The sequence below is a fragment of the Schistocerca piceifrons genome, chromosome 3 (genome assembly GCF_021461385.2).
Source record: "Schistocerca piceifrons isolate TAMUIC-IGC-003096 chromosome 3, iqSchPice1.1, whole genome shotgun sequence".
Taxonomy (NCBI): Eukaryota; Metazoa; Arthropoda; class Insecta; order Orthoptera; family Acrididae; genus Schistocerca; species Schistocerca piceifrons.
In genome coordinates this window covers 218,198,561-218,217,581 of record NC_060140.1, presented here as the reverse complement: position 1 = coordinate 218,217,581, position 19,021 = coordinate 218,198,561, and the positions used below count along the sequence as shown (strand labels likewise).

General features: G+C 39.2%; 1 protein-coding gene across 1 annotated transcript in view; it reads right to left on the bottom strand.

The window, feature by feature from the left end:
* Positions 1-2,643: 2,643 nt before the first annotated feature.
* LOC124788070 (pre-rRNA-processing protein TSR1 homolog) overlaps positions 2,644-19,021 on the bottom strand; it is a 79,470-nt gene continuing 63,092 nt past the window's right edge. Inside the window, exons 10-12 of the mRNA XM_047255164.1 lie at positions 17,914-18,024; positions 5,817-6,024; positions 2,644-2,840 (exon numbers count right to left, since the gene is read on the bottom strand). Of these exons, the coding sequence (XP_047111120.1) occupies positions 2,668-2,840; positions 5,817-6,024; positions 17,914-18,024 (492 nt within the window). The 3' untranslated portion in view covers positions 2,644-2,667. The remainder of the gene's footprint in view (positions 2,841-5,816; positions 6,025-17,913; positions 18,025-19,021) is intronic.

Sequence of the window (19,021 nt, the reverse complement as noted above, 5' to 3'; positions counted from 1 at the left end):
ATACACGATGTGTTTGTATTTTGTCCACTAAATGATATCAGAAAACAGTATTGAAAGTCAAGGCATATGCCATTAACCTAGATGCTATAGTGTATGGCACTTTGTATCTCATGGACAAATGGAGCTGAGTTTCACAAGATTTCTGTCTGCAAACTCCATTTGGTTTTTATAGAGGAGATTTTTGATTTTCAAAAACTTTATGCATTAGCATAAAACATGTTTTGTAATTCTACAACAGACTGACATCAGGGATATAGGCCTACAATTGTGCACATCTGTCTGATGACTCTTCTTGAAAATGGGTACGAGCAACACTTTTTTTTCAAATTGTTGGATTCCCTTATTACCTCTAGTGACCCACGATAAACTGTTGCTAGAAGTGGAGTAAGTTCTTTTGCATAATCCCACCTGGCCAGATCCCATTCTAATGTTAACTGATTAGTCAATTTTCTATTCTGCTATCACATACCTCAATACCTCACATTTAGGCATTCAAGCAACAACTGAAAGGAGCAATCTCATTACGATCTTCTGCAGTGAAACAGTTTGGAAAAATCAAATTCAGTATTTCGGCCTTCTCTGAGTCATCTTCCTTTTTAGAGCAAATATGGCCACTGAGTGACTGTACAGATGATTTTGATACACTTACTGACTTTTTATAACACAAAAACTACTTCGAGTTTTCAATCAAATCTGCCAAAATTTTACTTTGAATTCAGAGAATGCTTCTTGCATTAATCTCCAGCTCATTTTGCCTTAGTTCAGCTTTTCTCTGTCAACTAGGCTTTGACTTTGTTTATGTCCATGATGAAGTGTTCTTTGTTATCATAACAACTCTCTAAGAGTATTATAGAATTGTTGCGGGCATATTCCATCCCTCACAAAAGCGGCCAGCACATACTGGTGCAAGATGTATTGCAGAATGCTTCTGAATTTTATCCATGTGTGTTCCACAACTTCCTCCTCAAATCTGAGTATTTGCTATTGACTACTCGTATACTGTGTAGTCTGTATCCCCTCACTTTTGCTAATTAAAATATTTTCATGTCTTAACACACCTTATGGCATCTGTAATCACTGATGATATCACAATCTGTCTGAAGCTCTATTCTACAGTAACTGATTCAAAATGTTTTGTATTGTTAGTTACTGGGAGGTTTAAGGCACTGGGCCCTCAGGTCAGCTTTTTAATTATCTACACGAAGTGCAGAGTTGAATGTACTGTATTTTTTCCCATTTAAGAGTCCATTTGCATGACCAGTCAATAAATACAACATAGTATTTACAATTTCCCTAGTGCTATATGTTTAGGGATTGATTACAATACTTGTGTCACCTGCAAAACAAACCTGTGTCACTATATATGTATTAAATCAAATTGATAAACAAGAGAAACACATTCAATAATGAATATTGTGGAACTCTATTAATGGTCACCCCACCCCCACCCGTCTGCAATTGTTGCGATGCGAGACATTCATTAGCAACATGATTAATTCCAAAAAACCTTCAATTTTTTAACGTTTTGCAATTTAAACAGTTTAGGGTACAGAAAATACAGACAGGATGCTTTGTTGTTTTTACATCCTCTTAAAATTGGTGACTGTATATGGCACTATAAATTGAGCAATATTTCCGAAAACCAAATTGTGATTTATTACACATAATACTCCTACCAAGGCGCTATTCTTAAGCACATTACTTTCTCACAAATTTTAGATCATTGTGTAAGGAGTATAACAAGTCAGTAATTACTGACATCACTCCTATCATATTTCTAACAGAGGGTTCAGCAATGGTGTATTTTAATCTCTGGAGGGGGCGGGGGGAATAAATCAATAACGTCCTAGCTTTGTAATGCATCACATGCTGCAGAAAGGATGGTACTTACTATATGGCAACAACTCTTTGGTTATTGAAAATGCGATAACCTTGGGGAAGACTGTAAGGAAATATATCATCAATTATTATGGATGCGGCTTCCTCAACATACCACTTTGATCTTACTGCTGAGCTCTTTGATTCTATGTCTCTATGACATTTTTAAATACAATTATTAAAAATACCTGCTATCTGTGAATGATCATTTATAATCCTTTGATTCAAATCACAAAGTTACCTTCTTCTGTCATATATTTTTCTGTCTTTTGGTTCACTATGACTGTCATTTTGAAACATTTAATGAACTTGTGGTAAGTGGTCCACCTTCTGGAGCTATTACTCAGTCTCCTGTTATTACATTATCAACATACTCTTACATATGTCGTGGAACCACCAACATTATCAGTGCAGATCAAGCAATACTGTATGCTTTCAGTTGACAACCAAACTTATCGGTAATAAGTTCCATACATACACTCACAGTGGGCAATAAGCTGCACTTCTTTCTTCATTCACATCTGCTATACAACGATGTTCTCTGTGCTTGTCAGAAACTCACTGTTAGTGTATCTATAACAAAGAACTATTTGTGTGTTTCAGCATAAGGTAGAGGTGATCAAAAATTCTGCTAAACTGGCAAAGCTGCCTGCCCAACAGGTTCTAAGACTGTGTCTCCTGAGATACACACAATACTGTCTCCTTTCAAAGAAAATGACCAAACAAATGACTCAGCAATATTTTGCCAATAAATAAACATTTATACTCAAGATGGGTAATATAAAATCTTTAATCTACTTCATCCACAGACATTAAGTCTGAATAATTGTACAAGGAATGCGGCACTCTCACACATGGGTCATAAGTCCATTTTGGAAACACACGTTTATACAAATTCATGAGAACAGTATCCTGTGATTTAAGCTGGCCATCGAAGACACACTTCATATGTCCATGAGTACCTGGAAATAACAAAAAGCTTGATTATCAAATAATATTTATTGTTTATAATATTTATGAAGATAAAAAACAAACTTTAAATTTAATTTCTTCATCAGATACTAAATGGAGGTGGTACGCATGGAGGATATAGAAAAATTTAAGTATTTACTCTTTGCTTGTGGACTAACTGACATTTTCCAATTGGAGTATTGGGTGCATCAAACAATTTTATAAGAAAATAGGTTAAACAACATATTTTCTACATAATAATTTATATCATTTTATAATACTGAGGCCCGATTACAATAATTATCACTAAAATATGTGGCTTTGGTCATCTAAACGCAGCTATGCACACAGCACGTATCTCTAGTCATGGGATTTTGGGGTCTACCCAGCGAGAAGACGACCAGATGTCCTCAACATTGTAATCATCAAGGGAATCAGCCACAACAGTGTGGTCAGCATGCATGCAGCACTCTCCCTGGACCATGTGCCAGTCATCTTGATCACAAACACTAACATCCTGCCAGCAAATCACTGTGGCCTAGATCTCTGAGGAAATGGACATGTTCATGGCAAATTTCACACCAGGGGACGATCCCGCTGACAATGACCATATGAGACTTGTGGCAGAATGTCTCACTGCTTTCCTCAGCCGAATGTCTCACTGCTTTCCTCAGCCATCGCGCAGAAGACAACGCAATACAGCCCATTACCATTGAGTAAGTGCAGCTTCAACATCACTGCTGTAACAGCAAGAAAGCATATGGACAAGCCATCAATACTAACCAACTGCTGAAATAACTAACAGCCGACCATCTGCAGTCTTAAATCAGGTGCTGCTTAGCAGTGAATTTCCAACATGCTGGAAACATACTGAGATAGTTGAACTTCCGAAGCCAGGCAAAGACACCAGCCTGGCAAGGAATTACTACCCCATCAGCCTACTACCAACACTGTCGAAAATCTTTGAGCAGCTATACCTGATGCACCTGCTGACTCGCCTAGAAGCAGAAGCCATACTCCCTGATGAGGAGTTTGCTTTTCATCGGAAATACTCATCAACAGACCAGCTACTGTGCCTAACAGAGGAAGTGTTCACAGCAGTTGACCGACATGAGTATTTGATGATCTTCTGCTCAATGTGTCACGTGCCTTTGATTGATTGTGGCCTGACTGTCTCCTGTACAAGCTACTCATGCTGCGAATACCTGTGTCACACATGAGTCTCCTCCAGAGTTATCTTGGAGGAAAGTCGTTTCACGATGGGGCAGGGAATTTTCCATGGAGTGCTGAAAACTTACAGGAGTATCTCAAGGGCTGGTCATCGGCTCAGTACTTTACTCCCTGTACACAAGCCGTGACTCCCTTACAACTTGGGCCATGAAGTGAAGGCTGGCTTACAACGATGAGAAGAGTCAGGTGCTGATCACTGCTCATTGGCACATCAGTCCAAACATGCTCACAGACTCGGTGAGGGGTGACCCTGTACCATGAGGTGCTACAGCAAAGTAATTTGGCGTCACATTAGACAGGAAGCTAACATGGCGACAACATGTTGAGAACATCACAAGAAAAGCACTGGGCAGAATGAGGTTGCTCTACCCAGTACTAAGCCCCACCACCATGCTGCCAGAACATGCCGGTCTCATGCTGTACAAAGTCACCATACGACCACTACTAGAATATGTGGCAGTTGTATGGGGCAATACAGGTGACAGCAACCACAAGAGACTTCGAACGTTCCAGGATAGAGCACTCCAGATGGCATTCTATCTTCCAAGGTACTTCCCCGCAGAGAAGCTGCATCACATCACTGACATCAAGATGTTGAGAGACAGGACCTACGATGTGGCAGCCACCTCCTACAAAAGCACTGAGACATATGGGAGCTCAACTGCAAACCACACTGGCACACATCACCTTGACGGCCAGACATGCTGTGCAGATGATTCACCACAGTACAGCCAAATAAGTAACAGTTCCACGAAGCAGGAACAGTATACACAATCAGTAGCTTCCACACTAACAAATAGCCACAACCAACAGGAACAAAAGCAAGAGGCTTTTATAAACTACAACAATTGCAAGAAGAAACAACCTGGCAGTTTCTTCCAACATAATGAGAATAATGAGAGAGAGAGAGGGGGGGGGGGGGGGGAGGGAGGTTCCGACTCTTCTTTCCTTCTTCCTCTTTTCTCTCCTCTGCACCCCTACATTTTTCCTATTCTGTTATAAGCTACAATGAAGAAAATTATATCCAGACATTATTTTACAAAGCTTGACACATTACCTGTAAAGACTGTTTCACTAATTGGGAACCAACAGCTTTCACTGTCTGTTGACATTTCATATTTTTGAAAGATGCTGATCAACAAATATGTTACTGACGTTTCTTGTTTTGGAAAAACAGAATGACAAAAGATTAAGGTTTAATGTCACAGACAAAATTTGATCATTAGTAACAGATCGCAAATGCAGAACACACTGATGGGCAGAAATGTGACCAGACTTTTTCACAATGTAACATCCTGTCATTTCGCTTAAGCAATCTAGGGATATCAATGAATCTTGATGGTCAGATAGGTGGCGGGATTTTAACTTTGCTTCTCAAATACAAGTGCTGTGAGAAACAATGAACCCCTATCTCAGTTTTGAATTGAATTTTTATAAGGGAAAGGAATATTATACTAATGAGTTTTTCATAATGGAGACAAATAAGGAATGTGGTAACTATCTGGAAACGAACCCCCCCCACCCCCACCTCCACCCCTTTCCGCATACACACAACAGTCACTGAAAGGGTATGAAGAAATGAAGAAAGAAAAGTTCTAAAGATGAAGCTTGGACAGCACTGAAGTTCTGTAACTTTCTTATTTCACAGGTAGGTGTGACAGAATACAAGCATTTCCAGTCCTAGTATATGTTTAATGTGCCACGCTCACCTTAGACTAATATCTCATTTATGAATTATTTTTCGTTTTCAGACTTACCTAGAGGCTCTTTGATATGTCCTCGCCGACCATATTTTGTATGAAGCTCGACAGGCTTAAACCAGTTTATATCTTCTCTGTTAAAAAACATATACCTCGCGACTGCAGACCTCTTGTTCACCTTGATTGGATGTCCACTAAGGACAATTCTTTTCACAACAATCCTATCGGGATTTATGGACAACACACTACCAATTCCAACAAGCATCTGAAAAATATCATTACACATACACTGAAACAAATAATCAGATACAACTTTACTGTGTTTTCATATCCATATTTGTTAATGTGAGGGTGTACTTTTGCATAAGTATCTATGGAGCTAACACTTGGTTCAAGAATCATAAAAGAAGGTTGTATACATGGAAGAAGCCTAGAGAAACTGGAAGGTGTCAGATAGATTATGTAATGGTAAGACAGAGATTTAGGAACCAGGTTTTAAATTGTAAGACATTTCCAGGGGCAGATGTGGACTCTGACCACAATCTATTGGTTATGAACTGTAGATTAAAACTGAAGAAACTGCAAAAAGGTGGGAGTTTAACAAGATGGGACCTGGATAAACTAAAAGAACCAGAGGTTGTAGAGAGTTTCAGGGAGAGAATTAGGGAACGATTGACAAGAACGGGGAAAGAAATACAGTAGAAGAAGAAATGGTAGCTTTGAGAGATGAAATAGTGAAAGCAGCAGAGGGTCAAGTAGGTAAAAAGACGAGGGCTAATAGAAATCCTTGGGTAACAGAAGACATACTGAATTTAATTGATGAAAGGAGAAACCATAAAAATGCAGTAAATGAAACAGGCAAAGAGGAATAAAAACATCTCAAAAATGAGATTGACAGGAAGTGCAAAATGGCTAAGCAGGGTTGGCTACAGGACAAATGTAAGGATGTAGAAGCATGTATCATGAGGGGTAAGATAGATACTGCCTACAGGAAAATTAAAGAGACCTTTGGAGAAAAAAGAACCACTTGCATGAATATCAAGAGCTCAGATGGAAACTCAGTTCTAAGCAAAGAAGGGAATGCAGAAAGGTGGAAGGAATTTATAGAGGATCTACACAAGGGTGATGTTCTTGACGACAATATTATGAAAATTGAAGAGGAGGTAGAAGATGATATGGGAGATATGATACTAATTGAAGAGTTTGACAGAGCACTGAAAGGCCTAAGTTGAAACAAGGCCCCGGGAGTAGAAAACATTATATTAGAACTACTGATAGCCTTGGGAGAGCCAGCAATGACAAAACTCTACCATCTCATGAGCAAGATGTATGAGACAGGCGAATTACCCTCAGACTTCAAGAAGAATATAATAATTCCAATCCCAAAGAAAGCACGTGTTGACAGATGTGAAAATTACCGAACTATCAGTTTAATAAGTCACAGCTGCAAAATACTAACACGAATTCTTTACAGATGAATGGAAAAACTGATAGAAGCCGACCGTCGTGAAAATCAGTTTGGATTCCGTAGAAATGTTGGAACACGTGAGGCAATACTGACCCTACTACTTATCTTAGAGAATAGATAGAGGGAAGGCAAGCCTACGTTTCTAGCATTTGTAGACTTAGAAAAAGCTTTTGACAATGTTGACTGGAATACTCTCTTTCAAATCCTAAAGGTGGCAGGGGTAAAATACAGGGAGCGAAAGGCTATTTACAATTTGTACAGAAACCAGATGGCAGTTACAAGAGTTGAGGGGCATGAAAGGGAAGCAGTGGTTGGGAAGGGAGTGAGACAGGGTTGTAGCCTCTCCCCAATGTTATTCAATCTGTATATTGAGCAAGCAGTAAAGGAAACAAAAGAAAAATTCAGAGTAGGTATTAAAATCCATGGAGAAGAAATAAAAACTTTGAGGTTTTCCAATGACATTGTAATTCTGTCAGAGACAGCAAAGGACTTGGAAGAGCAGTTGAACGGAATGGACAGTGCCTTGAAAGGAGAATATAAGATGAACATCAACAAAAGCAAAATGAGGATAATGGAATGTAGTCTAATTAAGTCGCGTGATACTGAGGGAATTAGATTAGGAAATGAGACGCTTAAAGTAGTAAAGGAGTTTTGCTATTTGGTGAGCAAAATAACTGATGATGGTCGAAATAGAGAAGATATAAAATGTAGACTGGCAATGGCAAGGAAAGCGTTCCTGAAGAAGAGAAATTTGTTAACATCGAGTATTGATTTAAGTGTCAGGAAGTCATTTCTGAAAGTATTTGTATGGACTGTGGCCATGTATAGAAGTGAAACATGGACGATAAATAGTTTGGACAAGAAGAGAATAGAAGTTTTCGAAATGTGGCGCTACAGAAGAATGCTGAAGATTAGATGGGTAGATCACATAACTAATGAGGAGGTACTGAACAAAACTGGGGAGAAGAGAAATTTGTGGCACAACTTGACTAGAAGAAGGGATCGGCTGGTAGGGCATATTCTGAGGCATCAAGGGATCACCAATTTAGTATTGGAGGGCAGCGTGGAGGGTAAAAATTGTAGAGGGAGACCAAGAGATGAATACACTAAACAGATTCAGAAGGATGTAGGTTGCAGTAGGTACTGGGAGATGATGAAGCTTGCACAGGATAGAGTAGCATGGAGAGCTGTATCAAACCAGTCTCTGGACTGAAGACCCCAACAACAACAACAACAACAACAACAACCTATGGAGACAGATTTTAATTTATTACACGATACTCAAATTTCAAGTATAAAGCAATGGAAACAAAAGAAACTTACTATCAATAGTATAACACACATTTAAATAAAACAATGAAAAGAACAATGTCATTCATATCAGTACAAACACAGAATATTAACATCCCATCTAAGAAATGAAACAAGAACAATAAAACACTCTATCTAAGAATAGAAACAAGAACAATATAACACACAGTCTAACAATAGAAACAAGAACTATCTCCATGGATTGAGCATTGATAAGTAGACTTCAGTTTAGGACATTGCTTCAGAAACTGGCCGGTATATATAAGGCTAGGAAGCGTTGAATGGGAAAGAAATACTTTAAAAATTAGTGATATTGAGGCCAGTTGATATGAACTGCTTTGAGGATGGCTGTGTGTTCACAGAATAAATCAGCATTTGTAAATATGTTCGCCTCATGTCACAAAACTGGAAGAGGAGAGGGGAAGGTGATACGCAGGAAGTTGGAATCTGATCCACCTGTTATGTTTTCGGCACCCAAGAATAACTAACATTTTCACTCTTTCATTCTATATCTAATGCAGATGCATTCATAATAGGTAATGTATACAGGAGCGTAAAATTGATATTTGCATTAAGTCTCATTTAAACTTATAGTTATTTGTTTATATTTGTCTACCTGATTACTATGGTGCATTTGATTTTACTAGCAGCCTGAGTTATTAAAAATTACAGCTAACCGAAGTTACGATAATGTCGTACAACGGCAAAATACCATGAGCAAAAAAGCCATAGAGGAAGTATTGTTACTAATCATTCAAAAGCAGACATTTCTGACTTTCCAAGAACATATTTGGAATTATCTGAAATCAATTAACTTATGCAATAATTGACATAAAAAAATCAGGATCCTCAAAATTTTAATCACCTATTTTGCTTAAATGAGTGTAGTATTGCCACTATAACTTTGCTGATGCATTTTTTTTCTGAATCAGACAATACCTCTTACTAATTAATTCAGTAATTAAGATTTGAAATAATTTAGGCTCATACAATACTTATTTAGAAATGGATGCCAACTAAACAGGGGATTTCAGATGACACGTAATAATAATGTTCCATGTAGTTTTATGAATTACTTACCTGAAACATTTTTCATAAACCAAATGTGCAATATAGTAAAATCTAAATTAGCCAAATTTCAAAGCATTAAGTATTTTCATAAATCACATGTTCTTACATTTGTCTTTAAATAGCCACCCTTCGCCAAAATTGGCCGTCTGCACTTGGAGGTCATACCAATAATACATTATGTCAGTTCATGAAAAAGTCGGCAAATGGCCAGCACACTGACAACATCATTATGTCGTTCCATGTAAAACTCTGCTGCCACTATTTTTATGTGCAACAGATATGTCGCCTAATGTAAAGTGTCTCCAATTGTGAAATATCTTTGCTCCGTAACACCTTGTGTGAAACAGTAAATGTAATTTCAGAGTGCATATATCACATCACTATTAACTGGACAGTATTATTAATGCTGATGATCTTACTAAAAATTATTTGTGCACACTGTTAATTTCAAGTGTCCATCTCTGTACATTATGCCATTGTGAACTTTAACCAATACTGTGATGCTGTTTAATGATTGCGTGATTCCTCTTCTGCATGTATATGCAAAGGAAGAGATATGTGTCCTTTTAACTGTATAAACTGTGAATTGTAAAGCTGGAACTGGCCATCAACTATGGCATAGTGGCAAATAAAATACAATGAACCACCTTTAAAAATTATTTTTGGCCAATGTACATCTCTTGGCATTCTCCCTAAAAACATCAATTTCCAGGATTTTTTTTTCCAGTACAGCAAGATATGAAAATTCAAGTTTTATCAAAGTTGGGCGCAACATCAAACAATAGGTAAGCATTCTGTCACAGAGAGATGCCATAGCATGTGTCACAGTAATGTTAACGCTCTCAGATTGTTTCACTCTGTTGTAATCTGTCCACAGTTATGACAGACGGTAACAGAGTGACATGTCAGAACTCAAACCTGGTCACTGTTATTTAGTTATCCATTAGTGAACCGATTATCAACTTAGAGAAATGTGGCATAAATTTTACTTATAAAAATGAATTCCTTAAGTTATAGATCTAGATGATGAAAACAGATCATGAAGCCAGAACAGATGAAGTGCTGAATGTTCGTTTACTCCAGCATATGTACTCTATGTCTGCCTCTACATGATGAAAGGCACTGCTGAGTGAAATGAGAATAGATGTTTATTTTGCCCTCAGATGACTGATCAAGTATTCAGCAGCAAACAAACCAGATACATGGAAAATGTTGTTGAAGAGAGAGATGGTGTCAATGATGACTAGCAAACCATGTGCTGGGCTTCAGAAAGGATAAGGACTAAATGAGCCACAATATGGTTTGTGTACCTCACATACAGATGAAACTTTTGGGCAACTGGATGCAGATAATAATCAAACAAAATAGAGAATATTCAGTGGGTGCTTAGAAGAAACCAACAACTGCATAGTTATGATTGTTAAGGTTATGGATACTTAAACTATGATAACAATATGGAGTATTTTGTCAACTTTTATTGTGATAGTTATGCACTATGTACATTACCAGAAACATTGCAGTGATTATCAGTGCAGCAATTGTAACACATGATTGTGAAAAATGGCAATTATTTTAGAAACTGCTTCTCTTGGTCATTTAGAATATTATAAGTTGACTTTGGTTCCTAGAGTACTGAAATCTGAAACCTAACACTACATAATGAAGGAATTATCCGAATGGGATTGGAACTGGTAGACATGAAATGATTACAACTCCACAAAAACTGGATGATTTATTCAAGACAAAGAGCTCACAAATTTGGAAAGTCAATAACACATTGGTCAACGTCTGGCCCTTATGCAAGCAGTTATTCATCTTAGCATCAGTTGATAAAGTTTTTGGGTATCCTCCTGATGGATACCATGCCAAATTCTGTCCAATTGGCACATCTGGGCATCAAAATCCCGAGCTTGTTGGAGGGCCCTGCCCATAATGTTCCAAACGTTCTCAGTTGGGGAGCTCTCTGGTGACCTTGGTGGTCAAACTAGGCTTTGGTAACCATAAAGACAAGCAGACAGGCATTACCTTGCTGAAATGTAAGCCCAGAATGGCTTGTCATGACAATCAATAAAAAACGGGGAGTGGAATATTGTTGATACAATGCTGTGCTGTAGGGGAGTCACAGATGACAACCAACGGAATCCCACTATGAAAAGAAATGCCACCCCAGACTCCTCATTGTCAGGTCATATGATGGGCAACTGTCAGGTTCATACCCCAAAGCTATCTGGAGTGTCTCCAGACACATCTTTGCTGGTCACTGGGGACCAATTTGAAGCAGAACTCATCACTGAAGAGAATTCCTCTCCAGCCAATGAGATTCTCAGCTGAAGACTGGAATAGAAGGGAGAACCGATAGAGGTACTCAAGGTACCCTCCGCCACACACCGTCAGGTGGCTTGCGGAGTATGGATGTTGATGTAGATGTAGAAGATATGCCTGAAGGTGCCCCAGACAGTGGTGGGGCATGTATCTGACTGCTGCTCACCGTACAACCTGACAACCAGGAGTGATGGTCTAGGATGCCATTTCATTTCATTTCACAGCATCACCCCTTTTGTTGTCATTCATGCAACCCTTGCAGCACAGCAGTATATCGACAATATTCTATGCCCCATTTTGTTGTCTTTTTATACTCTCCTGGAAATTGAAATAAGAACACCGTGAATTCATTGTCCCAGGAAGGGGAAACTTTATTAACACATTCCTGGGGTCAGATACATCACATGATCACACTGACAGAACCACAGGCAACAGAGCATGCACAATGTCGGCACTAGTACAGTGTATATCCACCTTTCGCAGCAATGCAGGCTGCTATTCTCCCATGGAGACGATCGTAGAGATGCTGGATGTAGTCCTGTGGAATGGCTTGCCATGCCATTTCCACCTGGCGCCTCAGTTGGACCAACGTTCGTGCTGGACGTGCAGACCGCGTGAGACGACGCTTCATCCAGTCCCAAACATGCTCAATGGGGGACAGATCTGGAGATCTTGCTGGCCAGGGTAGTTGACCTACACCTTCTAGAGCACGTTGGGTGGCACGGGATACATGCGGACGTGCATTGTCCTGTTGGAACAGCAAGTTCCCTTGCCGGTCTAGGAATGGTAGAACGATGGGTTCGATGACGGTTTGGATGTACCGTGCACTATTCAGTGTCCCCTCGACGATCACCAGTGGTGTACGGCCAGTGTAGGAGATCGCTCCCCATACCATGATGCCGGGTGTTGGCCCTGTGTGCCTCGGTCGTATGCAGTCCTGATTGTGGCGCTCACCTGCACGGCGCCAAACACGCATACGACCATCATTGGCACCAAGGCAGAAGCGACTCTCATCGCTGAAGACGACACGTCTCCATTCGTCCCTCCATTCACGCCTGTCGCGACACCACTGGAGGCGGGCTGCACGATGTTGGGGCGTGAGCGGAAGACGGCCTAAAGGTGTGCGGGACCGTAGCCCAGCTTCATGGAGACGGTTGCGAATGGTCCTCGCCGATACCCCAGGAGCAACAGTGTCCCTAATTTGCTGGGAAGTGGCGGTGCGGTCCCCTACGGCACTGCGTAGGACCCTACGGTCTTGGCGTACATCCGTGCGTCGCTGCGGTCCGGTCCCAGGTCGACGGGCACGTGCACCTTCCGCCGACCACTGGCGACAACATCGATGTACTGTGGAGACCTCACGCCCCACGTGTTGAGCAATTCGGCGGTACGTCCACCCGGCCTCCCGCATGCCCACTATACGCCCTTGGTCAAAGTCCGTCAACTGCACATACGGTTCACGTCCATGCTGTCGCGGCATGCTACCAGTGTTAAAGACTGCGATGGAGCTCCGTATGCCACGGCAAACTGGCTGACACTGACAGCGGCGGTGCACAAATGCTGCGCAGCTAGCGCCATTCGACGGCCAACACCGCGGTTCCTGGTGTGTCCGCTGTGCCGTGCGTGTGATCATTGCTTGTACAGCCCTCTCGCAGTGTCCGGAGCAAGTATGGTGGGTCTGACACACCGGTGTCAATGTGTTCTTTTTTCCATTTCCAGGAGTGTATTTCAGCAAGACAATGCCCACCTGAACATAGCGAGTTTCTACTGTTTTTCTTCATGCCAAACCCTACCTTGGCCATACTGGTCATCAGATCTCTTCCCAATTGAGAACATTTGGAGCATTATGGGCAGCAAACTCCAACTATCTCAGGATTTTTATGATCTAATGCACTAGTTGGACAGAATTTGGCATGATATCCCTCAGGAGAACACCCAACAAATCTATCAATTAATGCCCAGTCAAATAACTGCTTACATAAGGGCCAGTGGTGGACCAACACATTATGGACTTCATAAATTTTTGAAGCTCTTTCTCTTGAATAAATCATCCCATTTTTCTGAAAGTGTACTCATTTGTCTGTCTGTTCCATGTACATCATATCTCCCAATTTCCATCCAACTTGGATAACTCCTTCGCAGTGCATCATTTTTATATCTTCGGGTGTACATTTCTATTAAAAAAAATTAAAATAAAAGTGTGCAATTTCAAGGTATAAAATTATTAATCTGGTATTCAACGTAAAAAATCAAGATTAAGAACATTGTGTCCAGAGCTTTGGTACCTTCATGTGAAACAAATTTGCAGTCTAAACCAAAAAGAATGGAGAGAGCTTTTTATAAATGCAAGAAGTATGGAATCGTCTATCATTAAAAAAACCAATTTTCACTATGCAATAATTAATGAATCTGTAACTGTGGGTGATACAATTCCTAACATCATACGTGACATATTACCACAGGAAGTTTCAGTTATCAACAAACGGGCTCCAAAAATCTAAAGCATGAATAGTTCACTGAAGTTCAGTAACCCCCAACAAAACAATTATGATTAATGATACAATACTTAATTTCAAGTTGAAAAAATATGTTCACACAGTGCGAACCCGAACTCCATCAACAGAACCTGAACTCCATCAACAAAATTTCGGAGGTTGTTGAGGGATATTTTCTGACTCTCTTAATATAACGGAACTGTGGCCTCCAGGTATTGCTCAGAAAATATCTGCCCAACAGGCCAAATGTCAGCAGTATATGGTAGAAACAAACTTCTACCTTTTACTCACATCACTTGCTATTGTTGTATTTGGAGCCTATAAAAAATACATATGAGTTACTCAAACCATTGTTTCCCGTTTGTGGTAGATGGCACTATAATCGACAAATATCAAGTGTGCCTGTTTTTGTAATTACAAACCGAACATTTGATTCTACATTTCATTTATGTTGTAAATGTAAACCTTTGTGTTCTAATAGTTGATTTTTATGTTTGAAATTTACTTTAGTGTTGCAAATTTGACTGTACAATCCAGTATTGTCAGTCATTTTAATGTCTGTTTCGAAACACAGTTTAGTGTGATCCAGGAACAATGACGTGGATATAATAGTTTTCTGTTCCCATAATGATGCTTGATACTGGTGATTCCCCTTGCCTCTCACCATATGGATGTTTGATTTTGTCGAGTCAATTCACATTGCTGTTCCTGGTCACACAAAATATAGTTTCTAACCAATCTCTGAAACAGCTAACCGTACTGTATAATCAAATTTACTGAAGTAAATTTCAAACATAAGCATTCACCATTAGAACACAAAGGTTTATATCTGCATCGTAAATGAAATGTAAAATAAAATGTATCGGTTTGTAACAGTAAAAATTGGCACACTCGATATTTGTTGATTACTATGTGATCTACAACGAATGGGAAACAATGTTTTGAGTAAACTGTATACATTTTCTGATGTAGAATTTGAATATGCTATAAAAATAGAAAACACACCTGGCCCTGCCCATGAAGGAGGGGTATTAGGAGGTGGACAGCTGTAGCACACACATATGTCCTCTTTACTAATACTAACTTTTCATTTATAAATTTTTTTGTATGATGCATCATTTCTGAGATATTTAGTTGTCTCAAGTTAAAACAAACACTAAAATGTTACACTGTTGTTTCTTTCTTATAATTTCAATGTTGGTCTTTCTTACAAGGCATGAAAATTCAAAACTGTTGAGAGACCAATGTTGTTGTCATGCTCTTTAGTACGAAGAATGATTTGATGCACCTCTCCATGCTACTCTATCCTGTGGAGGCCTCTTCATCTCTGAGTAATTACTGCAACTTACAACCCTCTGAATCTGCTTACTGTATTCATCTCTTGGTCTCCCTCTATGATTTTTACCCTCCACACTTTCCTCCAGTACTAAATTGGTGATCCCTTCATGTCTCAGAATGTGTCCTACCTAAGAATCCCTTCTTCTAGTCAGGCTGTGCAACAAAGTTCTTTTCTACCAATTCTATTCAGTAGCTTCTCACCAGTTGGGTAGATCAGGTAACTAATCTCCGGAATTCTTCTGTAGCACTACACTTCAAAAGCTTCTAATCTCTTCTTTCCTAAATTGTTTATCATCCATGTTTCACTTCCATACATGGATACCTTCAGAAGAGACTTCCTGACACCTAAATCTATACTTGATGTTAATAAATTTCTCTTCTTCAGAAATGATTTTCTTGAAATTGCCATATCCTCTCTACTTCATCCATCATCAGTCACTTTGCTCCCCAAATAGCAAAATTCATCTGCTGCTTTGTGTCTCATTTCCTAATCTAACTCCCTGAGCATCACCTGATTAATTCAACTTCATTCCATTATCCTCATTTTTACTTTTGTTGATGTTCATCTTATATCCTCCTTTCAAGACACTGTCCATTCCGTTCAACTGCTCTTCTAAGCCCTCTGCTGTCTCTGACAGAATTACAATGTCACTGGCAAACCTCGATGTTTTTACTTCTTCTCTCTGGATTTTAATTCCTACTCCTAATTTTTCTTTTGTTTCTTTTACTGCTTGCTCAGTATACAGATTGAATAACATCCAGGACAACCTACAAGTGTATCTCACTCCCTTCTCAACCACTGCTTCCCTTGCATGCCCCTTGACTCTTACGACTGCCAACTGGTTTCTGCATGAACTGTAAACAGCCTTTCACTCCCTGTATTTTACCCCTGCCACCAGTAGAATTTGAATGAAAGCATCACAGACAACACTGTCAAAAGCTTTCTCTAAGTCTACAAATGCTCTAAATGTAAGTTTGCCTTTCCTTAACCTATCTTCCAAGATAAGTTATATAGTCAGTATTGCCTCTCATGTTCCTACTTTTCTCCAGAATGCAAACTGATCTTCACCAATGTCTGCTTCCACCAGTTTTTCCATTCTTCTGTAAAGAATTCATGTTAGTATTTTGCAACTGTCACTTATTTAATTGAAAGTTCGGTAATTTTCACATCTGTCAGCACCAGCTTTCTTTGGTATTGGAATTATTATACTCTTCTTGAACTCTGAGGGTATTTCACCATCTTATACATCTTGCTCACCAGATGGAAGACTTTTGTCATGGCTGGCTCTTCTAAGGTGATCAGTAGTTCTAATGAAAGTTGTCTACTCCTGGGGCCTTGTTTTGACTTAGATCTTCCAGTGCTTTGTCAAATTCCTCACGCAGTATCATACCTCCACATCTCCATTGACGTCCTCTTCCATTTCCATAAAGTTGCCCGCAAGTACATCTCCCTTGTATAGACCCTCTATATACTCCTTCAACCTTTCTGCTTTCCCTTCTTTGTTTAGGACTGGTTTAATTTTCTATTTTCTAAATGTCTCTTTAATTTTCCTGTAGGCAGTGTCTATCTTGCCACTAGTGATATATGCTTCTAAATCCTTATATTTGTTCTCTAGCCATTCCTGCTTAGCCATATTGCACTTCCTGTCAATCTCATTTTTTAGACATTTGTATTTCCTTTCACTTGCATTATTTGCTGCAGTTTTATATTTTCTTCTTTTATCAATTAAATTCGATATCTCCTGTGTTGGCCAAGGATTTCTCTCTTCTTCTTACCTTGTGATCCTCTGCTGACTTCACTATTTCATCTCGCAAAGCTACCCATTCTTCTTCTACTGTATCCCTTTCCCCTGTCCTTGTCAATTGTCCCCTAATACTTCCTCTGAAACACACTACAACCTCTGGTTCTTTCAGTTTCTAGAGGTCCCACCTACTTAAATTCCCACCTTTTTGCAGTTTCTTCAGTTTTAATTTACAGTTCATAAGCAATTAATTGTGGTCACAGTCCACATCCGCTCCTGGAAATTTAATACAATTTCCGCCAATATCCAAACAAAATTTAATAAGTAGTTTAATTCTAAGTAAAATGTGACATTTTCTTAAACTTTATGATAGCATGCAAGGTACCTGGCACAGTTACTTATATACTTACTTGAGTTCCCTGTTTTGTTTCCTTAAAAGCAAGTACAGGACATGGCGGAAATATGATGGGTGCGTACATACTCGCAACCACAGTGGTATCTGGTTGGAAGAAGCGCTCATACTGGAACAAGACAGAATATTGCAAATATATGTGAATTTTAATGTATTTATTTTATGTGTAATGATGAGAGTCATAATGTCCTCTCTTGCATTTAACAAGTCATCTTTCATAATAATCTCTACGCTTAAAAGTACCACACAGCACACCAAAACTATAAACTGTCTGATAAGTGAGCAGTAAATGTCCAGCTCTGGGGAAGAGAACATGAGGGACATCCAGCACAAATTCAGATGTATTGTACGGCATGTGTTGGAGAGACTGGTGCCACAGAAGATACTGACTGGGAAGAACCATTCAAGGTTCAATAACAATATTAGGATGCTACTACGCTACGAAAACAAAGAGAGAGCTGGCAAATAAAAGTTGAACAGAGTAAACAAAAATGTAAGGACAATTATGTGAGATTTCTGCAATGATTGCAACAACAAGATCTTACTTGCTCAGTTGTCAGAAACCCCTGAAAAGATTTGGTTCTATGAAAACACAGCAAAGGGAACAATATCACTTATCAAAATGCTCACTGAATATAATGGTGCTGAAATGGAAGATGATAAAATGAAGAGTGGAATATTAAATTCTGTCATCTAAAACTATTTTAATAATTAACTTCACACTGCATTTCTTACATTCGACTATTGAACAAAGGCAAAAATTACAGTACAGAAACAACTGAGGAGGAGGTGGCTTCTATTGCGTCTCTCTTCCAAGAATAATCAACTGTCCTCCAGCGTTTTGGTGGACACTGATAATTTCAGTTTTGCAATGAGTACATGGAGCTAGACCAAACAAATACTGTTTATTACACATTTCATGCAACTCCCAGTGTCAAGGAAAAATGTCAATTTGTTTCTCACTACAAACACAATGTTTTCTGAAGTAGCATCTCATTTGCCCATTCAACAGAACGACTCCAAAATAGTCTAGTTGAGCAGAATCTGTTTAAGGTGACTCCATCTATAAAATACAAAAACAAAACAGTAAATCACTGAAATCAATT